The sequence below is a fragment of the Lissotriton helveticus genome, chromosome 12 (assembly GCF_964261635.1).
Source record: "Lissotriton helveticus chromosome 12, aLisHel1.1, whole genome shotgun sequence".
NCBI classification, from domain to species: Eukaryota; Metazoa; Chordata; class Amphibia; order Caudata; family Salamandridae; genus Lissotriton; species Lissotriton helveticus.
Genome location: NC_136073.1, coordinates 876,138,326 through 876,165,954, shown reverse-complemented (window position 1 = coordinate 876,165,954; position 27,629 = coordinate 876,138,326). Strand labels below are relative to the sequence as shown.

Sequence of the window (27,629 nt, the reverse complement as noted above, 5' to 3'; positions counted from 1 at the left end):
TGAGATTCGGCTCAAGTAAACGCAAAAATAGAGCCGTTGTTTGCAGCTCCCCGCAGCCAGTGCCTGTTGCTAGGAGAGGTCTGCCAAGGAGAGCGCGAGGGCTGCGTGACGTTGAGCTTGCGTAGTGCAGATTGGAGATTACCTCGCAGGCAGGCTGTGTGTAAAAAGCAAAGACCCTAATCCCGCAGTTCTACCCGAGAACACCGGAAGAGCTGGAAATACTGAAAGGAGACCCTGGGGAAGAGCGAACGCCGCAGGCTCGGCTCTTGACAGGTTTCACCTCGTGTGCACAATCCCTGCATCCACATCGGCGAACCCTACTCTCTGCACATTCATATCGCTCACTATTTGCATCAGCTCGCTGCCTGCCTACTCTTTTCTTGCTTTCAGTTTCATTTCCTCTGCGTTTTCGACAGGGGTATTCCTACCACCATGGAGCTTCACATCTGCGTGCTTAAACAGAGGCTCAAGTCTGGGTCAGTTCAGGGGGGGGGGGACCTACAATCCGTTGTGACCGCCTGAGGCCCTTCTCCCTGCCGCGTCTGCTGGATTCCCCATTTGCTGTGTCCCGAGGAACCCTCTTCTCCCCCGCACTTTCGGGCACCCCGTGGCCTCTCTCCTAAGGATGGAGGACAACCAGCAGCTGGTGCTGCGCATCGATGGGACGGTGCAGCCCTGTGGTTGGGAGGGGAGCAGCCTGCAGTGCGAGCTTAGCGACTCCGAGCCCTCGGACATGGAAAACAACCAGCACAACAGCCAATATGACCGTATGGGGCAGTGCGGAGTCTATGCGTTTGTGGGGCAGTATGTCTAGGAGTGCTGCGGAGCATCTGCATGGGCCATTGGACTAGGGGTGTGGAGGTCTGTGCAGACCCGGGGTTGAAGAGGATGCTGCACGGGGCATTCTATCTGAGGATGCCACTGTCGGGGCGAAGGGGGCGGGGCACTGCTCGGGTCGTTAAAAGTGGGTATACACCTGGGGGAAATCTAACCCAAACCAACAGACACCTCTGAGCACACGCGGGGTGTTTAACGGGGCACCACATGGCATCACAGTGGGCAGCTAGCTTGTGCGCCTATTTCTGACCATTGCCACATTTGTGCTGGGCTCAGTTTACCACGTCGAGAACTCAATGATGTCATAGTAGTACTACAGTGCTGTGCACATGTGGCCTTTACTACATGTGACCGGCTTCCCCCACAAAGTTTAATCCTCGCAGCGCATGCCGCCCTTGGGCCGGAGGCGCCGCTCCACAGAGGCGCAGGGGAACTCTGTGGTGACGCCGGTTAGTGCACTGGGTCCGACATGTTTAAAAGCCTCCTCGTTAAGCCTTCTTGGTGTTCTTGTGTATCCAGTTAGTGTTACACACTCTGCAGCCTCGGACATGTCTGAGGCTAAGCAGCTCTTGGTACCGGTGCAAAGAGCACGTTTACTACCCGACTATCAATCAATCAATCCATCAAAGCATTTATATAGCGCACTACTCACCCGGAGGGTCTCAAGGCGCTAGGGGAGGGGGGGTCCGGTACTGCTCGAACAGCCAGGTCTTGAGCTGCTTCCTGAAGGCAAGGTGGTCCTGGGTCAGGCGGAGGTGGGTCGGGAGGGAGTTCCAAGTCTTGGCGGCCAGGTAGGAGAAGGACCTTCCTCCTGTGGTGGCTCTTCGGATGCGGGGGACGGAGGCGAGGGCGTGGCCGGTCGATCGAAGCTGGCGTATGAGGGCGTAGAAGTTGAGGCGGCTGTTGAGGTATCCTGGGCCTTGGTTGTGTAGGGCTTTGTGTGCGTGGGTGAGGAGACGGAAGGTGATTCTCTTGTTGACCGGGAGCCAGTGCAGATCTCTCAGGTGTCCGGAGATGTGGTTGCGTCGGGGGATGTCCAGGATGAGTCGTGCAGAGGCGTTCTGAATCCGCTGGAGTCTCTTCTGGAGTTTGGCGGTGGTACCTGCGTAGAGGGAGTTGCCGTAGTCCAGACGGCTGGTGACGAGGGCCTGGGTGACCGTCTTCCTGGTCTCGGTGGGGATCCACCGGAAGATCTTACGTAGCATGCGCAGGATGTTGAAGCACGACGAGGAGACGGCGTTGACTTGTCTGGTCATTGAGAGGGAGGAGTCCAGGATGAAGCCCAGGTTGCGTGCGTGGTCTGTTTGTTTGGGTGCGTTGCTCAGGGCGGGGGGCCACCAGGAGTCGTCCCAGGCGGAGGGTGAGGATCCCAGGATGAGGACTTCCGTCTTGTCCGAATTCAGTTTCAGGCGGCTGTTCATCATCCACTTGGACAGGGCACACGCGTGTGATCTGTACAGAGGAACGTTAAAAGCCAGGAGCAGAGTGTGGACAGCGCATGCACACTGGGCAGGTGCAGAACATAGACAGGGTATGTGGCAAGGCAACGTATAGTTGATATGAAATACTGATTTACATGACTGGTTGTGGACATGGATCGCACATGTATACAGGTCAGCTGGACAGAGACACACTACGCAAAGAGGTGAGGTGGAACATGGACAGCATGTGTACACTTAACCTGCCCTATTCATGGCGCGAATTCGGACATCACATGCATACATGTATCAGACCCAGAAAATGGATTAGCACAAGTGTAGGCGACAGTGACAGAGCATGTATCTTCATGTAGACCGGAGAGGCCATGGAGAAAACATGGATAGCATCATAGCACATGTATGCACGACAGGGGCAGCAAACCTGCACCTGATAAAAGGCAGAGCGTGGGCAATGCATGTACATAGAATGCATGGACAGTGTCTGTACACAGAACAGGCTCTGGAAGGAACAGAACATGACCGCACATGAACACCTGATCAGAGGTGGTCAGCATGTGTACACTAGGCAGGGATAGAAAAGACAGCACATGTACAAAGGACAGGGAACCGAAAGAGACAAAACAGGGTACAGCACAGGGGCTAGTTTAGAGAAACTAGATCGGACGCGACCAATGGATGCATGGAAACCAGGGACAGAGCAGGTGAGAGCACTCACACAGGGAAGGAACGGGGCACAGGCAGAGGCGAGTGATTGACTTGCATGCACAGAAGGCAGGTTATTGACCGCACTTAGCACACAGAAGGGTAATGAGCAAGGCAGGTGCACCGGACATGATGAGTGCACGTTCCAATGGCATGTACACCTGACGGATAATGGTAAGGGCACCAGTGGCTGGAGAGGCATAGGACGAAGGCCCAGAACACGGGGCACGACATTCGCAGGTCACGTGTAGTGGCTCTGTTGTTGCTTGGAATGCTATGTATTGCCGGCCAGTTCACACTTACATTGTAGTGCAGTGCAGGAGGGTTTGCACGGAGAAGCGCTATACGTGCAGCGCTGCAGAACCGGCGAGCTGCAAGAGTTGCTGGGTTTGTGACTGGGATCGGGCCACGAGGTGTCCCCATGCCTTGAACAACGCGGTGACAGCGGGGCAGTTGTCGCACTCCACAGAATGCGCCGCTCCGACCTCGCACGGGTTAATGGGGGCAAGCCGTTCAGCCTGAAATACGTTATTTGAGAACACGAATTGCAGACTGGCAGACGGCACCCCCTCTTCCCCAGTAGTGATTGCACGCGCTTCTTGCAGAGCACAGGCGCTGCATTTTCTCTGCCTCCTAGACAGCACACATTGGTCAGTGTCACAGTTAATAACACAAAGGAGCCAAGAGGGAAAGGTGCAAAAGGGATAGCCCTCCACTCGGGTAAATTCAATAACAAAAGATCCCTGTACCCTGGACGATGGTTAGCATACGTCTAGTCGACATGAGTATATAATTGTCTGGATATTATACTGTCTAATTCCAGACACACCCCCTCTCTATTTACGATAAGGTGTATATCCTCTAATGTCTTCCTGTCCACAACAAACCCATGTTTGTCACTTAAAACCAGGAGATTCCTGGCAGTGTCACAGTTAGCCGGAATGCTGATGTTCACAATTCGATTTCCAAACCAACTCTTTCGGTCTTGTTTGGGCTAAACCTTGCATTCGTGTGCCCTATTAAGTACGTTTATCTTGTTACGTTGAAGGTTATTATCAGAAAACATTGCGAGTTGCATGGTGTGAAAACTGTCCGTTTTCGACTTGAATGTAGTGGGACCAGCAGCCAGTGGCCCCAGCTGCACCACAAAGGCCTGAAAGGCAGCCCTGTATTTGGGATGAACGCGGCCATGTCATAATTGTGATTAAGGAGCGCTTTGTCCTGCTCTCCAAGGCAGGGAGCTGGGGGCTGCTTCGGATGGCAGGTGGCATGGCATCTTTCCTTTCTGACTCCCCCGCTGCACTGGACACCTCTCTCAGCAATGCTGTATACATATTCCAGTTCAGGTTCAAAATATGACATTTTGCTGTGCTTTATACGCACCGCCTCCTAATAGGGGATTAATGGCACTGTTATAAGGAGTTTAAAAAAAAAACGAATTGTTTGTGAATGCTTTTTGACAGATTTGCCCCTTGCCAAGTTGGTCTGTGTTCGGGAGGTCGGATTAACTCACTATATATATTTTCTGAAAACAGTATTTGTGTATGTTGACCACTAGAGAAATGTTCTTTGTCCATCAAGTTCTCATGAATGCCCTGAAGACCTGGCTTGAATATGGTAAATGTTGGTTGGATAATTTACAAAACTTAACACCATGACCTCATACAACTGGGCTCTTAGCTGATCTGCTATTTCTCACATCTGCCTTGGAGGCTTGAGTGTTTTTCAGAAGTAAATAATTTTGTATATGCATTTCTTTTTGGACCTGTTCTAGTTTCGCCTTGGGTGCCTCTGCTATTCGATGTTCAGTTTTTAGGGTTTGTTCTAATGTGTACACAGCCTGGAGACGAAGGCCTCACGCCTCATTGTCTGTACCCTAAGAGACAATTGGTTGCACCATGGCATCTGATAGGACTCAGTTGACTCACACCCAGGACACTGATTGGTCCCTCGCTTTACTCACTGTGATTAGAGATCCATTTGCACCTCTATGAGGCAGCCGGTCAGAAGGAGGCTGCCACATATTTTATGATGTCTCAAACACAGTGTTGCCAAGCGAGAGCAAACATTTGCTCCAACGTCAGCCTTCAAAGTTAGAGATGAACGTATATTACCAGCTATTCCATGTCAGGGAAAATAAACGTGGGCCAATATCACGTTACTTATAGCAAGTTTGCCAATAAACGCATATTCAGACATTTATTACCACAGGGCAGCAAATGGGACATAAGGAAAACACTTTTTGATGCTTGGCGGTATTCCATGTTACACTGCCTTTATATAAGGAAGCAACTCCACTGGATCTCTTCAGCGTCATTTCAACAGACTGTACTGTAATCCCGGGCAATCCTGGTTTTGGATAAATGTTTTGTTTTAAACAAATGCACATTCAAAATGGCATTAACAAATCCAATAGGTCTTGCCTTGTTGTTACAGGGTGGCGCACTGCTGCAAAACTGTCCCCCAGTAACAACAAGCATTTGCAATGCAATATGTCTCGCATTTGCACAAGTTTAAGCTATTAGCATTGTAAACAACAATGCGTTTTATTTGTTTTAAAAACCAAAATATAAATAAAAGGCATTGGCATTTACAATGCCAATAGCTCAAACTCACCTAAATGCGAGACCTATTGCATTTGCAAATGCTTGTTTTTGCACTCGCCTATAATTGGGCCGGTGGGGAGCAACAAATGTGTAGCAGTACTCCTTTTTGCTGGAAGTACACACAATCTTAAGAATCTAAATCATAGTCTTTCTGTTTAGATTTGGATGTAGTCTGAGGGTGCTCTGCCTGAGGGAGCACTTTTGCCTATTCCCCTTGGTGTTTCTGGTTTTTATCATTTTTGCCTCCCAGACCCTATTGCATTAGTACGAAACCATATCCTATTCATTGATTCTTAACCTGTAGTCTGTGGACCCCTGGGAGTCCCCTCTACCTGTGGGGGGGGGGGGGTGAGGGGGGGAACAATGTTTAAAAAGTGTATTAATAATAGCAGATTAAGGAAGGTGTATATATACATAAAAGTGTGTGAAGGAATTTGATATTATCCGCTAAAATTTAAGTTGTTGTCCTTACCTTAATTTGTGGTAGTACAGCAAATCGAATCTAGAACAGTTGACTCCTGGCCACAATAGAAGCACTGGTAAACACCAAAAAAACAGAGAGCATGCACATCACTTCATCTTTTAGAAATAAAACAACATTTTTTAAATACTGCCACCTTCGATATAAATTAAGTTTAATTTCTGCATATGTTTTTGCTTGGCAATTAAAAAAAAAATGTGTGCATTTGATGTACACTTCTTCAGTATTTTGTGTATTGTTTTGAGGTTCCAATCTTATAATCTGCTTAGGTGAGGATCCCTGCTTATAATATTGATCTAAGTGGGGTTCCACAGAAGGTTAAGAACCAATCTTGTAGTAGGTGTGGAAGAAGTGTGGCGCAGTAGCCAGGGCGACGGACGCTGGGGATCACGGTTCGATCGCTGGCAGCAGGGGTCCGCCCAGCACCATGTGACTCTGGGCAATAGCTTGCTTAATCTTCCCGACGGCCCCCAGCGCCGGGAAACCTACGGGTAGCTGTGCGCTTTACAAATACAGGATTATTAGGTCCGTGTGAACTTCCTGCATCTGGGCCACACCTCTGGTTTATATGGGTAGGTCTTATGCGTGATTACTATTATGAGGTACACACTATATAGATATTGCGTACGTTTGAATCCTACATTCATTCATTTTCCTTTATTCAATAGCGTAGTCAAAAAATTTGAATCTAACACTACTTATGCTTTCTGTGGTGTGAGCAAACACTGTGCTCCATTCTACATCAGTTAAAGGGTCTGTCAATTCTCTGTCGTTGGTATCTAAAATTGAGCTTGCTCACTTGACATCATCCTCTTGAGGCTCTGTAAAGTGATGAAATATATTGCCCACACTTTCTAATTGGATCTGTTGTGAGCATAAGCTCGAGTCTTCCCTGGTAACCCGCTCCAGTCTCATAACCTAAGTTGCCAACCTGGAGTGGAAAAGGAATTGACCCAAGGATACTCGAATTTCCCATTAATCTTCAATGTTTAAAAGCATTTGTAGTTCTGTCATGGTCATCAATCCTGTTAGCCACTACAAGGACACACAACTATGGAATGGGGTAACCCATAGAACTTTATACATGACCCAGTCCCAGATTTTAGATGTATGTGCTATTACGTACTCATTCTTGGACTCCCTACCATTACATAATGTAAATAGGTAACATAATTCACATGGCATCTGGAGGGTGATATTTTCTCTTGATTAGTGGGGTCATCATGCCAAAAAGACAAATGTTGCATCTGGGATGTCAGAGAGTACTGTTCTAAATCCAGGAGGTCAGTCCGCCTTTCTCATTAGGTACCTTCATTATATCTAAGTGCACTCTTTGCCTCTTATTCACCCAGTTGAGGGAAACAAATAATCTGGTCCATTTAGTAGGAGCGGTTAGAAAGTAATTGACTTTCTGCCCCCCTTCAATACACTACGAACATTCCATTAACTTATGTCTGCATCGCTGAGGCAATTATAGTATTAAAAGTGTTAAGCCTTCTGTCTACCAGGCGAATTCCTAGTCTGGGAGATCCCATTGTTCTGTGGAGGAAGTCCAGAAACGCCTCATTTATAGCTTCCTGGTCACATCATAGATTCCCTTTTCTCCATGACTAATACTATGGGTTGATGAGGGTTCTGTTCTTTGAGAGCCATGACATCATCCTCACAGATTTGTGCCCCTTGCGGTAAAACCACCCTGGGAACAAGCCGTGTGCAACTATCAAACGCAGATATTAGCTCACCCCATTTACTTTTAAATTAATCAAGTCTGATTAAGTAGTCTTGTGCTGGACCATGCCCCAGCCACCTACTTCATTTAGTCCTAGATGTGCATAATATGGCACTACAGCTGCTTGCTAACCCTATATGCCCCACTGATGCTCACACCCTGTGGTACAACTTTCATATCCTCCCGATCTTCAGTCCAAGATGATGTATTACCCCTATTAATGTCAAAATACCCTTGCAACTCCCAAAGGACTTTGAGGTGAAAGCCCTTGCCTTGCAGTGCCTCTGTTCGAAGCTGCCGGATTGGATTCCTGTGGCAAATTCTTATCCATTTGTATCTCAGGACTACAGTTGTGTGGCCACACAGTACTTCTCAGATATTCCGTCTCTGCCTGTGACTTTTAGTAATTTGTAAACCAAAGCCAGCAAGCAATTTAGCAATCACCCCAACGCCCTCTGAGTTCTCCTTTTTTGAGAGAACGACTTGTAATTGTAGCTCTCCAGACTTAGTATTTTTACTATAATGACCTGCCCTGATTTCCTTGGGTCAGCATAGTCTGTGGCCTTTTCTCATGATGCTTCAGATCAAAGGGGTGAATTGGCGTGCTGCAGGGCATTGTAGGGAAGTGGCCTGAACTGGGCAATGCCTAATTTCCCTAGCAGACTTTACGTACAGTTTAGGTTTAAAAGATAACAACTGTTAGGTATTGTTGAGCTATATTTTATTTCTAAGTACATTTTTTAAGTTTTTTATGGATCCCCTTGTAGTCTGGGTCAGTCTTAAGGGTCATAAATGTGGTGAACATAGACATGATGAAATACTACACTGAGAGGTAAAAAAGTATTTTCAAATTCACTTAGTCATGCACTTCAAACTATCATTACAGACAGCTTCCTGTCTCCCCGATGCCCTCAAATAACCAACAGAATCCTACTCAACCTTCATAATTACTCTCATAGAATAGTGCTTTAGTCACACCAATCTCAAGATGAGAAAATAATATATTGTAACTACTGTACAGAATGGAAGTTGGCTGCCAAAGGAGTATATCTTTAGCCTTGAGCTCATCAATACATTGCGAGAACTAATGGCTTTGTCAGTGCATAGTTTTCCTTATGCCGGATACATTGCGTATATCTGAAGACTTGTCAAAGCTTATCTTTCTTTTTTATTGTGTTTGTAGGTTTTTGAAACAAAAACAAAGTCAAGCCTATCAGTACTTTTGTAAGAAGCTTACTGAATTCCGCAAAGCCAGTGGTGTGGTCTACGATCCTCTTATATCTTACAACCGCAGAGAAGAAGCCACTCAAGGCTCTAAATCGAAAGATTCACAAAGCTGCGATCCTAAAAATCCTTCCACAAAACCTGTGGTTATTGAATCTTCTGACCATGGAAAAGCAGTCACACGAGGCTCCGAATCAAAAAGTTCACAAAGCCATGATCATAATAAGCCCTCTGCCCTGAAGCCTCAGGCTATTGGTTCTTCTAAACTTAGAGATTCAGCCACTCAAGGCTCTAAATGGAAAGGTTTTCAAAGCAGTGGTCCTAACCCCCCTGCTACTAAGCTTCAGGTCACTGAGTCTTCTGACCGTAAAGAAGCAGTCACCCACGGTTCTGAATCAAAAGGTTCACAGAGCTGTCCGCATAAACCTGCAGCTGAGAAGCCTCCAATCATTGAAATAGACGATTCTGATTGTGAAATCATTGAGCCTCAAACGTATGTGCAGAGGGCTTCTGTGCATCAAGTGCCTGCAATCAAGGGTTGTGGATCCCAGGCCTCCAAGTCGAAACAGCCAACCTTCCTGGATGAGCCTCTAGTCTCATATTGTTCTGAAGATGAAAACTCTGATTCTGAAGATCCTTCCCAGTCAAACCCTGAAAAAAGCCATGAGCTTTCAGTTGCTCCTACGCAAGATGGTGAACCCAGTCATCCTGTAGCCCAAGTGCAGAAGCCTTTACCCATAGAGCGGAAGGCTCAACCAGTACAAACCCAACATCTTCAGCCTCAGCGATACCTGAAGCCTCATACCCCGCTTCCACAAGGACCAGTGCCCGTACCTCATCTATACTCCCTCCCCCAAGGACCAGTTCCTCGTCCTCCTCCACCTTCCCTACCTCCTCTGCCGCTGGAGCCTCCGCCTCCTTTACCTAAGGAACCAGAGCCAGAGGATACTCCTCCCCTATATACAACCTTTCATCACAGTCTGCCACCGGACCTTCAACCAGATATAAAGCCTGTGCTCCTTCACCCCTCAAATTCAGAGACCCATTCAGCCATCTGTCAAATTCCTAAACCTCTTCCAGAACAACGTTCACCACAAGCTAAGGAGCTTGGAAGTTTTCAAGTGCCCTACATAAAGTCTGAAAAACCTGAACTTGAATGTGAATACTCCGGGCACCCGAGTGTGGGTGCCAGGTCTTGGGTTCAGTCCTCTGAAAAACAAGGGCTTGAACTTGTGACTGAAGACGAGCCTTCTCAATCTTTAGAAGAAGTAGGAATTAGGCTAAAAGAGAGCCAAGCTCCCAAAGAGTCGATGCAAAGTGCATCTACAACACCGTCCCCTCTCCACCGAAAAAGATGCGGACCTTCAAATGGAACCACTCTATCACCCAAGAGACTGTGTGCTGGAGAAGAACCCTCAGGCAAGTATATGAGCTCCATTTTCAAGGCACAAACTTTTAAACTGTTATCTTCAAATGATGAATAATTTGTTTTGCACTGGTATGGCTAAGTTTCTGTGATAGGGTCTTTAGCACTTTTGATAACTTCTGGTTTAACGTGCTCTATAAATGCTACAATTACAATTAACCAGTTAAACTTGTCACAGGAATTTTCAATACCATGTGCTTGCAATTTAAGTTACTACAAGAGTTTGACAATAGTCGGTGCTTCTTGAAACCACTGAAGACCATTGCATACTGAGCGCGAACAAAGACAGGTTACAACCGTTTATAACTTTGTACTTTTGTTCTATTTTTTCCTTATTTTTAATTGCATGTTGGAGATACGGCCTTCAGTGTGTTTGACGGTCACCTGTTGGTCAAAGAGGATAGCTCACAGATTGTCCTGAACAGATCTGTATTTTATCTTTCATTTCAGGCTCTGGCTGCAAGGTTAGTGTCTTGCTTTTATCACGAAAATTGTATTACTGGCTAGAGGTGTACAAACCTTTCAGGGTATGTAAAGACTTTGGTTGTTGTTGCAGTAACAACCCCCCCTCACACAGACACTTTTTGCCTGGTGTTTGATGCAACTTTGTCTGATGTGTACTGGGTTTCTGCTAACTGGGTCCCCAGTACCAGTGTTCAGGTCCTAATAATGTTCAATTGTTTTCCCAAATTGGCAAAATCTTTAGCACCCTCTGTGAGTCCCTAGTAAATGGTACCCCTGGTACCTAGGGTCTGAGGTTACTAAAGAGGGCCCCTAAAGGCAGCAGCACGAATTGTGCCACCCTAAGGGACCCCTCACCAAGTACATGCAGGGCGGTTATTGCAGGCTGCGTGTCTTGGTGCAGACAAAAGTGAAAACACAACATGGCACACATTCCTGGTGTGCCATGCCCCCTACACTGCATGTAAAATCTGTAAGACACACCCCTACAGCAGGCTTAACTGCCCTAAGGCAGGGTGCTGAATATTACATGTGAGGGTATACCTAAATAAGCAGATATGCCCCTGTGCTGGACAGTCTTATTACTGCCAGTACAAGTGACCAGAGAATCCATTTTAAACCAGTGCTGGACACTGTTAAAACAAGTTCAACAGCTACACGATGGCTTCACTGAAAATAGGAATGTTTGGTATCAAACAACCCACATTGGTAAACCTACACTGATACCAGTGTTGGAATTACCAATAACTGGCCGGGGGCTCAAAGCCACACTGCGCGCGGGTAGGTAAATCAGTTGCTGGGGACTTGCTTTGGGCGTGAGATCAAGCATTGGGGGGTGCATAAAGCTGCACTATACCTACACTATCAGTGTCACAGGGATGGCTAGTTTGAGGTTGCAATTTCAGCATTGGGAACCCAATGCTCTTCAATGGAGAACTTGCTTCCAACGAACAGGCTGCAGGCGTCACACCAGAGTGGCAGGAGGAGAACAGCGACAGCAGAGGTAAGTAGAGATATAGGAAGCTGTAGGGGCACCGTCGTTTCAGCTCACCAAGGCCCAGGGCTTCGGGTGAGGGGGTGCCTTTAGACATTAGGATCTTCTTACCGGAGCCGGTCTCAAAGTCAAAAAGTTTATTATGATTTTGGCTCTACGTGAGGGCCACATAAAAATAAACACACAATTTATACAGTATTAACAACGAATGAATCACCAAACAAGACAAAAGGAACACTACATATCTACTGGTTAAGCGATCATCAAGCGTCTCCCTGTATATCATTAATAAATATCTAAAAACCCTTTAAAAAAATTAAAAACTCTAAAACAGAACATTTCATTAGGAGGACAGTAAAGTGCATGGAAGAACATTCTTACATTTAGAATTCCTAGTTGTAGACAAATTGGTTTTAACCATTTATAGCGCAATGGGCGCAATACGGGACAGATAAACAAGACATGGTTACGATCCTGTACAGCATTATTACAGAAATTACATATTGGGGATACCCCATACCATTTTGCTAAAAGGAGATTTAATGGAAGCAAATCATGTCTTAGAAGGTACCATAATCTACGGACTCTATGAGGGCTATTTCAGGTAAGGTACTGTTGGGCCAGCTTTGGGATATATGTTTTTACCAATGTTTCCCTTTCTTTATGTCTGGGTTGGGCAAGTATATCCAATTTATAACCGAGTTCCCAAGATGCACATTTTAATGTAGACTTTAGCTCAGAAGGTGAGAGTAGAAATAAAGTGCTTTCATCCACTTCTAGCAAAAGTACTGCTTTTCTGAAGTTTTTTACTAACAAGGAAAACTCATTAAAATTGCCCAAGAGTTCCTTTTTGATGGCTTCTCGTAGGGAACCCGGTTTACCTCTAGCCAGACAGGTGACCCATCTTACGAGGGCTACCAACCCCTGTACCCAGCAACTTCGGAGTCCGAATTCCAGCCTGCATGAGGATGTAGAACATGCTGTATTAAGGGAAGAAATTTTCCTTAGTACCTTTCCTTCCATCTTTTGCAAAAATCCCCATTGTTTCAACTCTACTAATTCAATTCCATATAGTAGAGTTGCAGGAATTTTTGCTCTAAATACTTCCAGAAAAAGTGAGAAATGCCTCTTCCCTGTAGCATTGTACAAGGAACATAACCCCATACCTTGGGCCCGCGCTTTTCGTGAGTTATGTTCAATATGGGGATTCTCACTAAGATTTGCTGAAATTATTTTGCCTAAGAAGGTATAGGTTTTAACCACCTCTAGTTTTTGTCCACCGATAGCCCAATTATAATTTCCAGACCTACATTTTTTTTTACCAAAAATGCACATGATTTTACTTTTCGATATATTAATTTTCATGTAATGTGCTTCAGCAAATTGATTCAATGCATGTAGACGATTAGATAAACCCTTCGGGGTCAAATCTAAAACAAGTATGTCATCCGCATACATTAGGATCGATATGGATGACCCTCCGATAGTCGGGGCTAATCCCTCACATGCTGCTATGGAAGATGGTAGGTCTGCCGTGTATAGTGAAAACAATATAGGGGCCAATATACACCCTTGTTTTAACCCATTCTGAGAAGGCATAGATTGAGAAAGACCCCTTTCTCCGCCTTGTAGCACCTTGCACCACGTGTTCGAGTGGAGAGACCTAACCAATTCAAGTAAATACACTGGCATACCCAATACAGCCAGCTTTCTCCACAGCGTTGGACGGTCCACCTTGTCAAACGCTGTGGAGAAATCTATGAAAGCTGCATATATGCCGCCACCTCGAACACGTACATGCTTGTCCACAATCACCTGTAATAATGTCAAGTTATCTAAGGTTCCATGCTCTTTACGAAACCCCGTTTGTTCCATCGGTAAAATACTATTTAATTCTACCCATTCTGTTATTAACATTAAAAGACATTTAGCGAAAAATTTTCCGGTCTCAGTCTAGGGGAGCCTCTGGATTCAGGCTGCAGTCGGCGTCGTGGACTCCAGGAGGGGTCAGCCAACGCTGGACTTGAAGTCCGGATCGCTGGGGAACCTGTTGTGGGTCGATGGTCTACCTGGATGCGGACCAAAGGCATCAGGTGCAGAGTGGGAAGGACTCGTGGATCCAGAGGGCATCAGCGTCCTTTTGTTTTGTTTCTTGGGGACAAAACCGCTGTCCTCAGGAGTACTGGTCTTTGTCAGAGTTCAGGCAGTATTCCTCAGGTTTCTGGAGGTTCATGGCTGCAGGATGGGCATTGTCTTCTCCCATTGTCTTTGAAGCTGGAGACAGGCTGGTACGGCTGAGGCCAAGTCACTAATCGTCTTCATTCTTCGCTGCACGGTGTCGTCTTCGTTCTTCTTAGGTTGCAGGTATCTATTTTTAATTCTGAGGGAGCCTCCTAAATACTGGATTTAGGGGTGTTTCAGGGGAGTAGCAGGTAGGGCCAATGGGCACCTCACCTGGGGTGACTGCACCCTCTATTATGCCACTCCTTTGGGAGGGGGCACAGCCTTATCTCTGATTGTAAGAGTCCCCTCTCCTTTAAGATGGAGGGGACTGAAACTGTGCTTAACTTCACCTCCTCCACCCGAGTGGTGGAGTTGGCACCATCGCAGTCTTTTTAAGTTTGCCCGTCGGTTTTCTGGCCCATAGTGGGGGTGTAAACTGGTGCCTGCCATCTGCTGCTACCATCAGAAGCTGTGGGGGGGGTTACATTACAAAGGCAGAAGGCGTTTGAAGCTTCCACTTCAAGCACTGTGCCCATCCTGGGGGAGAAGGTGTGACACCTCCGCCCAGGATGTACATTGTTTCAGTTCCGAGAGAGCATATGTTGTACACCCAGGGGTCCAGAAAGATATATGTATGTGGCAGGCTGCTTAAACCCAGTCAGTGACGACACCATGGTCGGTAGGTTTTCAGGAGGCACCTCTGATGTGCCCTCTGATTACATGGTTTAATAAAACTCACACTGGCATCAGTGGGGATTTATTACAAGGAGCTGTTTGGTGCCAAGCCCTCCTGGTTTCAGTGAAGCCATCATGGTGCTGGGGAACTCGAGTTGTCAAGTTTCCAGCCCATGTACTTCTTATGGCTTCCCTGGCACTTAAGTTCTTTAAGAATTGGCTTAAGTATTGAAGGGGCATATATACTGCTGCAGATATGCCCTCACCTGTGGTATAGTGCACCCTGCCTTAGGGCGCTAAGATCTGCTAGAGGGGTGACTTACTATACCTTGAGGTGTGCAGCCTGGCATGGCACCTAGGCAGAGTGCCATGTCGACTGTGTCGTTTTTCACCTCCAGGGGCATGCACACTGCAAGGGTAGTGGTATAGTTGTAGTGAGGGGGTCCCAGGGAACCCTCTTCACCTTCCAGGCCCTGGCTACCCAGAGTACTACTTACAAGGGAATTACAGGGGGACAGAAGTACCTATTGTGGATATGTTTGTAGGGAAAAAACACTGGCACATGGGGATTGGTTGGCAAGGACCCTGTGCACTACAATCGAAACCACGTCAAATACCAAGCAAAAAGTGGGGAACAACCATGTCAAAAGAGGCACTTTCTCACAGACTAGCCAACACAGCAGCTTGGATTTTGGTGGTTTCGGTCTAAACTACGGTAGTAGAAGATCTGTTATACTTTTCCATGTGCTTGCTTTCTGTCTCGGTCAGTGTTGCCCCAGAAGACTTTGGGGATAACTCTTCCAGGCAGTTGCTGCACTGCCTTGAGTATGTGTTAGCTTAGTGCAGGAGTCTTCTCTTTGAAACCAGTTGGGCCATACACAGCCAGGCAGCTCTTTTGTGTATTTCTACAACCTTTGTTTCCACTATTATATCGTGGGTCAATGGTTTGCCATTTGTTGAGGATTGTGGAACCAGCAATATAGCTTGAATATAGGGAATTAAAATTTGTGACATTTGACTTTAGTTTCTTATCCAGGCCATCATACTACACATATAGACTAATAGAGTCTGTCTTGGTTTGATTTGGTCTGATGTTTGTCACCTAATTAAGAAAGTTATTTTCGCAATTAAAATTCTGTGGATGTATTGTAGAAAAGAATTCTATTGGCAAAATGGTGTACAACTTTTAGTTTGATACGAAGTAAAGCCTACCATGTTGGGGGAAGTAGTGCCATTGTTTTACATTATATTTGTGGGAAACCATGCTTAGAGAGCCTGTCTGCAAGGGCACCAAAGGCAGGTGAGCATTTAATTCCAGCTTTCCACATTGGCATGAGGCCGAGTACTTCAAATTGAAGGACTGTAAGCAAAATGATTTTAATTGTAGTTTGTTACATTCCACTGCTCCCCTAATACTTAAACAGATTACAAAAAGGTTGATAATACAGCCTATGTAAATGATAAAAAGAGGTTCACAACTCCACATGCACCTGATTTTATGTGACGTCATACTTTTTTTGTGTGCAATTGCAATGATTTCAAACAAAAAACTTTCAAAGCCACCTCTGTAGGACGGCTAAACACAAAGAACAATCTAGCATTTGAGCGTTTAATTCCAGTGCCCAACTTTTAATAACTTTATGGACAATTACAGATTATATCTCAACTAAAAACTATTTTGGATCACCACCAATTGTCAAATTCTGCGATGTACAAAACTTGTCTGAGTCGCTCTTTTTATTTGGGTGCATTTAATTACATTAGTACTAATCTGTTGTGCAGTGTAATTGAGCAAAAAAATGCTACCACTTGTTGTTTGATTTATTTAGCATATTGCAACTTTGGTTTCTATTTTACTTTTAGCCCCAGACCACTTTGGGATTCAAAAGTCAAGAAATGGACAATCGGTTGAAATAAAGGTGAGATGAGCAGAAGTTTCCTCTGTGCTGGTATGCATTTTGGGTTCTAGCTTGATTGATTGCAGCTTTACAGTGTGAAATTAATTTTGCCTTGACATAAAGGGTGTCCACAAGGAAACTTATAGTACAAGTGAAGCAAATTTCAATAAAGAGGCCAATGCAGTTCCTTCACCCTTGCATCAGCATGCCTAGCACCAAACAAAATGGTTTAGAGTGCATTTACGGAAATCCCTACAAAGAATTAAAGGTCTGTGTTTCAGCACAAATCTTATCTCACAGGTGAACAGACTTGGGGACCACCAGGAGCATGGCGTCACCAACCTGAAGAGGTGGTGCCCTTGTATACCTTGTGGAGAAGTGTGGCTCAGGGGTTAGAGGCAGCAGACCCGGAAGCTGAGATCGGTCCTGGACCAGGGTTCAATTCCCCGCCTCGGCGGGTCTTGGACTAAAAATTCCACGGACTCGATAATTCTCGCCCCGGTGCCTCCTCGACTCACAGGTTCACACTCTGCGACTCTGGGCAATAGCTTGCTTAATCTCCACAACGGCCCCTCGCGGCGGGATGCCTGACTTTCACCTTGTGGATACCCTGCTATCTCACAGGGGAATACCAGGACGGGTTCCCTAAGCAAGCGCCGGGAAACCCACTGCGGGTAGCTGTGCGCTATATAAGCACAACTACATTTACATTTACATTTATACCAGATGCCCTGGTGCCACTTTAGCCAAAAACTGGCAACCAGTGCAAATGCCGTAGACCGAAGAACAATATGCTGCGTTTCCTCAGTTTAGAAATGAAATGTCGGGTGTCCTTCTGCACACACTACTATTTTTGAATAGATACTCTAGCAGACCCACAAACGGAGCGGTAGCAGCAAAGTTTATAAATTGCTTCAGCATTGTTAACTTGGACGATTAAATAGTGCAACTTCCTTCAACACTTACATTGAAATATGTTTTTTTAGACAGTATGATGAGTTTGCCATACCAAGAAGGTTGTCCGCTTTATACAAGGGATACTTTCCCCATATTTGTCATAGGTAGACATGAGCAGGTCCTCTTTGTCAATAAGCGATGAGGATCTATCACAAACAATTAAGCTCTTTTGGACTGATTTCTGTTTAGTCGCAATATATTGTGAGCCACAATTCCTTTGTGGGCAAACCCCTTGCTACAGTGGATGAATAGAGCACAGATGTTTCCATTTGCTTCCGTCTATTCCTGGTTGGTTTGGGGTGCTTTTTTTAATTTTATATTTCACTTGATTAGTTAAGCGGTGCATTAGATGCTTTATGGTGTTGCTGGCTGACCAACACACATAGTCTCCCTTTTTTCGTATCTGAAAAAGTGGCATCTGATAACTTGTAGATTCTGTTCAGGAATTAATCTGAGGCCACAGAACGACAATCTTAAAGTCTAAGGTGGGAGTGGCACCAAAAGAGACCATTGATTTAAACTGACAGAACCTGTTAAGACTGCTTCTTATTGGGCTCAGTCACTGCGTCTGCAACATCTATTCGTGCCTGCCCTCTAGTACTTCATTTTATATTCGTTGCTTGCACAGAGCTAGGCTGCTTGTAAGCACTTGGATGAAAGGGAAATAGAAGGAAGAGGGTATTTGGAAGACAGCAAGATAAGGTATGTGCTCTGACTCAATTCCTCTGTAAGCGAGTCCCAAAAATAGTTTCATACATGTTGTCCACTAGAATTGGCTTATGGGGCAAAACTAAGAGAGAGACCATCAGCCATTTACCCAGCACAAAACCCATCACTCAATCCTTTCTATATTTGCACTTGAATTGGGGCAGAGTCAGGGGATGATCCCCACACAACCTAGTGCACAACTTATTCCACGGAAATTCCCACTTAAAATGCAACAATATTTCTCTGCTGTTTTTAGCTGTATCCTGTGTGGCATAAAAGTCCGTTGTTCGTCAGATATAGGTGAAACATTATTTATAAATAATCTCCGCATCAATTTGTCTTCCAGCTACCAATGTATTACATTAACATGTGTACACAGTGTAAGGTAAATTAGGCAGTAGAAAATACAGCTATCAAAATATAAACATACGGGTAATTTAATAATATTAATTACCATCTTGTGAACCTGTTCAAGCATTGCAGACCAATGCAGCAAAAAAGCATGTTCACCTGAGAAGAGGGAATGTTTATGACCACAACTTAATTGTCAATTAACAGGAGTAGTTAATGTGTTCCTCAAGGTGTGAGGTCAACAAAAAATAGTCCACATTCAACTACAGTTATATTTTATTTTCATAAGCCAAGAAATAGTTTTGAAAAGGAATGCTGTAGACCTGAACAAAAATGGTTTCAGTACATCAGGTTAAAAAGACGAAGTCGCACCATATCAGTGAAAACCAGTTCAGGCATTGCTTTCATTGATAATAACCTGATCATCTGTCCATAATGCTTACAGCAGCATTACCTCACAGATTATCAGTGACCAAATGCCAGTTAAAATGAGGCATAACAGTAGAGAAATTGGTCAGCCCTCTCATCCTCTCATGGAAAAATAGAAGACTGTGTTCAATTTTGTCTCAAAAAGGCTCTTATCAAGTAGTCCAGATTTTTCCTCTGGGAATAGTTCAGGTGTTGACACCATCATGATCTTTTTACCCTTTTCTTTCAACTGTTCTCAGCTCTCACCTCCTCGGAAAGAATGCTCTTGCTATTTTCTTCTATTGTGGAAGAATATTGATGAAGATTCCATAATGGGGAACACCGTTATTTGCCTGAAGTATCAGTTCTTCTTCATGGGTATTTAATTAAATTCAGAGCCAGCTCACATTTGTTCCATCAAGACCACCAGTATGGGAGAAGGAGGTTTTGCGGCATTACTTCATTCACCTTATTGTCAAAATTAATAAGGGACCAACTGACGTGGTGATTAGGGGTGGGCAGAATGTTTCATTTTGCTCGTGGAATTGGCAGAATTTGTTGAATTGCGGAGTTCCGGACAAATATCGCCAATGGCCACATGCCAGAATATTTTTTCCGTGTGGCTCTATAAATGCAAGCAAGATTTGGCGCCCCTGCGCCATTTTCCAATGTGTGGTCGAGGTCAGATGGCTGCCTCTCAAGTAGATTTGCTGTTGCTTGAGTAGATGATATATTCGAGCTGCAGCAAAAGCAACTTGCATGGCCATGTGCTCTTGCGCATCGCGTGATGCCGGTCACGCTGATTTTTAGTCTGCTTATGCTACTGGTGCTAAATTGCAGCACAAGATGCATATTTCCACCCGTTGAGAGAAGTCTGCGGAATCTTGCAGGGTTTTTATGTAACTCAGCGGAATACAATTCCACAATTTCCGCCCCCTCCACCTTTGTTAGTGATGCAAGTTGGGATTGTTGGGGCCCTTCCACATAGTTTTAAAAACCATTTGGTATATTTTCTAGTGTTTTTATAAACTTGGTTTTCATTTTCTAAAAGATTATTGACATATTGCGTCCACATGAGTAAGATTACTTTGTGTTTTGAGAGATGCTTTTCTCTTTATTGAGGATGTGTTCCGATTTTCTGCATATATGTGAGGATACACTGAATTTTAGGAATTTCACGATGATACCCTTGATGAAGAATTGGTGTAACAGGTAACTAATTGTTTTTCTATAGTTTCTCATAGAAAATTCCTTTGGGGGAAGGACATTGTTATGTAATCACAATACCGTTGTGTATGGCTTGTGCTGTTTAAAGAAATTGATTCGCTAATTCAAGTTTATTTTGGATATTTCCTCAATAGTTCCTCTTTACACGACAGTGAATAACAGCAGCAGTAAATTGCTTTAGTATGCAGAAAAAGTGAGGCTCTGTTTTGTTTGAAGATAATTTAAATGAACTGGTATGAAGAGAATGCATTTTGTAGTTAAGTAATGCAAAATTAAATGGAGTTTAGTTTGTGAAGGCATCCTCGGCCTCTGGTGAAATTTTTGTAAGGCACTTAAATCATTGCTTCTTTATTTTCAGGTACTTTCTTATAAAGTTAACAAAACAAGCTGCTTTTTTTGTACTCTTGTCGAAAAGTTACTGAATTTTAGGCTCTGTTAAGTATTATAATGGACTGGGTGAAAGAGAAAAATAGATTAAAAGTGCTGTATGGAAAAATTCCCATCCATTCCTGTTGCCTACTGAAGTTTTTGGAGCATATCGCAATCACAGTCCCATTGCTAGCTGTGAAGATGGCTCTATTAGTTTTGATTCCTCACACCCTATTAAAACCTTTCAATTTACTCCTCAGATGTACTTTCTTGTATGCAAGGCTTTGTACTCACTTGAAATCCCCTTGCCATTTCTTTTGCAGCGTTAAGACTATTGTTCCATTTTCTTTCCATTATACATCGGTGGCATAGCCTCTGAATTAAAAATGAATCTCTGTGGTACACAGAGACTCCCTATTCAGAGACCCACTACCTTCTTCGTTGTGCTTCAGGGATTCGTAGAATTACCTGGCACGGAATGGTTTCACTTCATTTGCAAAGGAACACTGTCGTAGAGCTCTTTGATCTTTGTATTCTGTTTTTGTGCTTCCTGCAAAGATTTATTTCTGGAACCGTATTGAGAGATGTGGCCGATGCTCGCAGCCTTTTGAAGTGCCTGCAAATGATGTTAAACTTTATCCCTTCCTCTTGACCTTGTCTGAAAATAGATGAACTACATTTGTGTTTGCCAAGCAAGATGTTAGATTTTACTCCAAGCTTCCCAATCTCACTTATTGTTTGCAAAAATCTTGCTAAAACAACATTGTCTGCTTTGGAGGGTACTGGACACAGGGTGGTTTTGTCTTATTGCTCTGGTCTGAACTAAATGCTACAGACCCATAAACGTGTGTTGCATGAACGCTTGACTGACTAGCAGAAGGTATATGTCCGTATTGACGGGTGATATGTGAGTTACAGGACCTCTGCAAATGACTGCCTTTCTCTTCCCACTTCCATTGTGTGTTCTTATATTGTTCATGATCTGTTTTAATTTCAGGTTACATTTAAGTGCGTGACTAGAAATAACGCAGTGACAATGTACATACCTGCATCTACTTTACAGAGAATCTCCTTCTCTTTTCTCTACTGGCTGCATGCCGGAGCAAATTAGCTGGGAGATGAATGTCAGTTAACTGGTTAAGATTCGCCCCAAACAAAACCTTGCTTACGGGATTGGATGAAAAGTTTGGCAGAAATAAAATTTAAACGTTTAACCATTCAAAAATAAACTCCTTTTTTTTATTTAGTGTATGCAACAAGAAATCCAAATGATGAAAAGCAGCAAGGTGCCTGCGTCGCTAACTGCTCAAACCTGTGGTTGACATGGACTTGAAGATATTGTCTTGTAGATTAGAGGATGCCTATCATATTTACAAGTCTTAGTTGTGATTCATAAAGATGATTGTAGAGCTCCTCATCATATTTGCTCACAAAGATTGCGCGTCTGCACTCTCACTGCGTGCCTCCTTAAATCCTTCGCTTCTATACTTGTGCAGATCTAGAATTCTGGATATTGTTTTTCAGGGTACTTGAGGTGCAGCTTCATTTTAAGCGTAACCTCGTGTGTGGTCGCCGTCGGCTACTGCTGGTTGATAGATTGGGATGTTAACCCTCATCAGTGAGGCCAGGCATTGTGTACATAAACACACAGGCAATGTTGAAGTCATTTACCTGAGGCCTGCACCACAGCTTCACTTCCGAGGTTATGCCAACTGGACTGTCGTAGTGTACTTCATAAATCCCTATATGTGTTACTATAGATATACATGCTTTGCATACTTCTACCATCTGGTATTCGGCTTAGACATTACAACTTGTTTTCTGTTGAAGAAGCTTCAAATCACAGGATGTTGTGACTGTTCCGTAGTTCCCAATACACATGGCCATTGACGCCACCTTAGATAGTTTTTTCCCCCACAATCTTGTTTGGACGTGTTCAGCATCGGCTCATAGATCAAACAGGTTCTTGCCGCTTTTTTGTGCCTAACTATGCTGCTCCTCGAGTTAATGTCTGGAGAATAATCACGGAGCGCGATTCTCCTGATGGGTACACTGCTGTCTTTTGATCTAATGCTTCACCTTGCTGACCAGGCATGCAAAGCCCAGGTCCCTACTCAATCGTGTCCTCTGCGATCTCTGCCGAGCTCACCCCGAATGCCCAATCTTTTAATATTGTCCCCGGTGCAATGCAAAATATCCTTGGACAGACGAGCACAGCATTTGCAACCTCTACCTCTCTGACCAACATTACAAGTATTCCTAAGAGGTCTGCATCTCCTGTTGGCATAAAAAGACTCAGATTAACCTTAGCTAAAGGCATTGGGCACACTCACTGATGTAGCAAGGCATTCTCCAAGATGCCTGAAAACTTCAGTCAAAACGACCTGCCCAACATTGTGGACCCCGCTGCCATCCCAGCTGACCAGTCGACACCCAGCTCCAAATCATTGTCTTTGAATGCCTCCGAGGAAGAAGACCAAGACAGGACACATTTGACTTCGACACCGTCAGGGCCATATGCGAAGAAAACACCAAGGACCGTGAGAACTGCCACAGTACTGAGCCATAAGTCAAAGCCCCATCCACTCTAATATCCTTACATCGACGGGAGTTGATCCCTGAGTGGGCAGGAAAGAGGCCTGAGCCTTTGATCCACTACTATCCTCGGTCTCTGGTCAGTAGTGAGAAATGGCTTTGAAGCCAAGCAAGCTCCCACTGAAGGGCGCTGAGCCGCAACACTCAACATTCTCTTGCCTGAAAGGCAGCAGGCCTTCCTCTTTGGACCTGCAATGAATGATGCATGGAGCACCTCTGATGGCAAGAGCATACTTAATCCCAAGCGGACACCTGGGGCCCTTTTGGCCCTGAGATTGTAGTGTAGCTCCTATTTTCCCAATAGGCTCTGCGCATTGGAATAGTACCTACAATAGTAAAGGCCTAGACCAGACGTTAACTAGGTCTACTACTGTCGATACTAGACTTAATTTTTGGGTTTGCCAGCTAAGCTCAGAGTTCGCTAGAAACTTTCTCGAATGTTCAAGGAAGGAATTAACTCCCCTGATTAGACAAGAAGGGATTTAGTTTCTGACAACCATAGAACATGACAACTTTGCTCTCCCCTAATCAAGAGTCAATCTCAAGAGTCGTGTGAGCACAAGGCAATTATTTTACTCAGTCAGTACGTGCATTCTTAGTCTCATCAGAATGTAGAGAAAAGGAAGAGACGGGCGTGTTCAATAAAAAGGTGTTATTTATTGATCAGTCTCTTTTCTCATACATGAGAAATGGATCGATATTATTGCAATACTTAGAGTTAAGTAAAGTGCATACATTAAAAGCAATAGTATAAAATAATACTGTAAAAACATTGATATGGTTTCTGAGCCATATGATGTTTGAAATGATTAAAATATATTTACATACACATATACATTTGACTAAACGTACTCAACTGGTGTTTCTAAATACGCCTACCCCGTGTACCTGACCCCTAAGTCTAATGCGTGGGCGGGAATAGAAAGTTACAGTTTAAGTTAAGTTTGTTTTTGCCAAGTGAATAACTAAAGAATTCTCGGTGAGGGGTTATTCAGTTCTGTACCTGGAATTTAGGATGAATGAGGAATGGTATCTCTTTCTCTGCTCTCGATATTCCAGGCTGCCTGCGAGGGCTACCCGGAAGCACCGGTGCTGGGTCCTCTCGGCTTGAGATAGCAGCGCGTCTCTCAGCGCGTCAGGAAGGCGGGGCTGCTGCCAGCGGGGTCTGCTTCTGCTCTCGGCTTCGGCAAGTATGGCTGCTCCGTCTTGTCACCACGCGTGTGTTTGCATAGGGCAAGGTCGGCAATATTTATACCTTAAAGGTGCCGGGATTGACGTAAGGATGGACATAGGTACGTCAATAAAGATGTCATACGACTTGCTCGTTAGCACATTCTTTACTAAAGTTCTCTGTGAAATCAAAACAATGGCCGCACGGATTATCCAGGTTGTCATAGGTTTGATTTGTTATGAGAACGTCGTATGCCTTATCAGGGGCTGGAGGAATGTCGCTTGTCTAATTAGATCTCAAGCGTTATGACCTAATCAGATAACACGTTCCTGTGCCGTAGTGTGACTGCGTCAGATAACGGTATCTGCATCATGGGGGCTGTTCTTGCCTCATGGGCTGACTGTTAGTTAACTAGCTAGTTAGTTTAACCAGAATAGGGTCAGGAATAGGGGGATCGATTCAGAACCTATAGAAATACACGACACCCACTCCACGCTAACTATGGTCATATCTACTAATCTATGCATAGTATAACATAGTACAACATACTATAGAGTATAGTGTATACCTTACCACCCCAAAATACATAAATGCATTTTGAAATTTTCAAATATACTGAAAAATTGCAGTCATATATATTGTATGCACTTAAGCTATGAATTAAATGCAAAAGTAAACACGCATTTATATGCATTATTGCTTATTGGTATATGAGAAATACACATGAAATGGCTCTTAATATGGCTATACAGAAAGGAAGGTCGAGACCATTTCATCACATAATAAAATATATTTGTGAACATACCAGTGGGCAGCTAAAGTCTATATAAAGTATCTAAAAATAGAAATCTTAGTTCTCTAGGAATAGTTTCTTACTTTAAGCAGAAGATCAGTGTCCCGGAAAAAATATGTAGAAAAATATTTTAAGGGGCTTGCTGAAAAAAATTGCTGTCCGTGAACTGGAGTGAAATTGTTCATGTGACTTTATTTTTAAAGTTGAAGGCCGAATTCAGGGAACGCCGTGTGCGAGTTTACTCAAAAGTCTCTATTTCTGTTCTGGCGAGAACATCATATCATTCAGGCTTTCGAAAAAACTGTCAACAGCTTCATGGGAAAGTTCCACTAAGTCGGAAATAGGGGTAACCATGCATTCGTGCGCATGATTGTCTCCATTGACATTCTGATTCGCATTGCTGACAGAAGGTCGTACCTGTTCGATGCTGCTTTCATCTTGAACTTCACTACCCTTCAATCGTAGTGGTGAAGATTCAAGGAATGCCGTCATCAGGATTGGCAGCCTTTGAGGGCAGCACAAAGCGTGAACCTTGGTAGGAACCAACAGTGTATCTGCATCCACCGGCGCATCCGATTGTAGCGTCAGACAGGTGTCTAACACGCATTCTTCTCCGCATAGCAGACACCTTAGTACAGGTAGAACACACCTTTGCCACATTGGTCGAAATGATAGAAACCAAGTCATGTTCAGGTCTCTAAGCCGGGAGAGTCCCAGGATTTTTGATATCCGGTCCCGGTATCCAATGGTTAGGATCGTATCTTCCATTGTCGCGAGAGTTTGATCTGTGACATGGGTTGCCATAACGAAAAATAAGGACTAGGAATAGGATTCCTGCAATTAGTCCCAGGATCAGGGGAAGTCCGCCAAAAATCGAATGGACGAAATCTGGAAAAATACCCAGTATGGCTTTGAATGGTGTTAATGCCATCGAAAATACTGTCTTAAATACCTTTGAGACCCCAGTGGTATCAGAAATATTTAAGATTTCGCTCAGGATTTCCGCGAAATGTACGGGGGAATTAGTTGATAATAATGTATGTATCTCTGCAGTCGTCCTTGCGACTTGTAGATCATACGTTTCTTTTGATGACGTGAGCCTTGTAGGCGTCTGTAGAAGCACTGTTTTCATTCTGCTTAAAGTGTCTATTCGAATAGAAGTAATTTTCAAACTGGGCCATGCCCTTGCCTCCCTGTCTAGAAAGGAGCTGGGGAACAAAGAACGTCCACAGCACTTGACCTTCGCCGTAGTAGTTACTAGATAAGGAGTCCCGGGCATAAGACTGCAACATCTGCGGTCTACAATAAGAATGTAACTCCCATTATAGAGTCTCTGAAAGAATTGTTCTATTTCAGTTGCAGGTGCGCCTTGCTGGTGACATGAAAGGTTGTATGAATTCCCTTCACAGGCTCCGTGCAAACTAATACCGTTACACAGAAGCGTGCCGCTTAGTGACATAGCACAATTGTTGCCACTAAGAAACACTTTCTGTCCTTTATTACTGACACATGCATGTGAATAGGGCAGGTTCCAAGTTGTTTTAAGGTACCCCTTTCCCAATTTCTCGTACATGCCAGCCTGTATATATTTTTGGCAGTATTGAAACCTGAAGGTTGAGATTGGAATATTTATTATTCCGTGGATTATCCATTCACTGACAGGTCGTTCTGACATTGTCATTGGTAATCTTTCTAGTTTTTCAATGCTCAAGATTGTATAATCAGCACCCTTTTGCGCCATACCGATTTGTCTATCAGTAAGGTTAAAGATTTGGAATAGTGACGTTGTGTTGATTAAACGCCAAGGCACATAGCCTGAACGCAGATTTTGTAACGTCCAGCCAAGCTGTACAATAGAACGCAATTGTGACTGTCCATGTTGTAATAACAGTAAGTCTTGCGATAATATATCGATTGCTGAAGACACAATGCTGTCCAATGAAAAAATTCTGGAGGACAGAGTCATACCCATTGTCCACTACAGAAAGTGATTTTTCCAAATTAATACGGTCAATTTCCCGTATTCTTTCTGCTGTTTCAATTTGAGTAACCTTCCAGGCCTCATTGTATGCTGCATATACAGAGGCTGCTATGAAACGCTTTTGACGCTGTTTGCGTGGTCCCATTATGAAATCACGCAAGTCAGCACCATTAGTAAGTAAAGTTAGGTGTTGCTTAATTTCAGGCAGTGTGGAAGTTTGAAGCCATTGAAGGCATAATTTGCCCACACTGTAGGTTGTTATTATCCCTGGGTGATGTCTTTGGGGATATCTAGGGTCTGGCCTGGTCATTCTAAAACCCTGGGTTTTATTCAGGAATCTATCTTGACAGTTATTTGTATCTGTGGGCCAGAT

At 44.3% G+C, this 27,629-nt stretch overlaps 1 protein-coding gene across 1 annotated transcript in view; it reads left to right on the top strand.

Annotated features, from left to right (window-relative positions):
* Positions 1-27,629, top strand: part of LOC144798912 (uncharacterized) — a 160,695-nt gene that overhangs the window by 115,002 nt on the left and 18,064 nt on the right. Inside the window, exons 7-8 of the mRNA XM_078670024.1 lie at positions 8,978-10,437; positions 16,662-16,717. Of these exons, the coding sequence (XP_078526150.1) occupies positions 8,978-10,437; positions 16,662-16,717 (1,516 nt within the window). The remainder of the gene's footprint in view (positions 1-8,977; positions 10,438-16,661; positions 16,718-27,629) is intronic.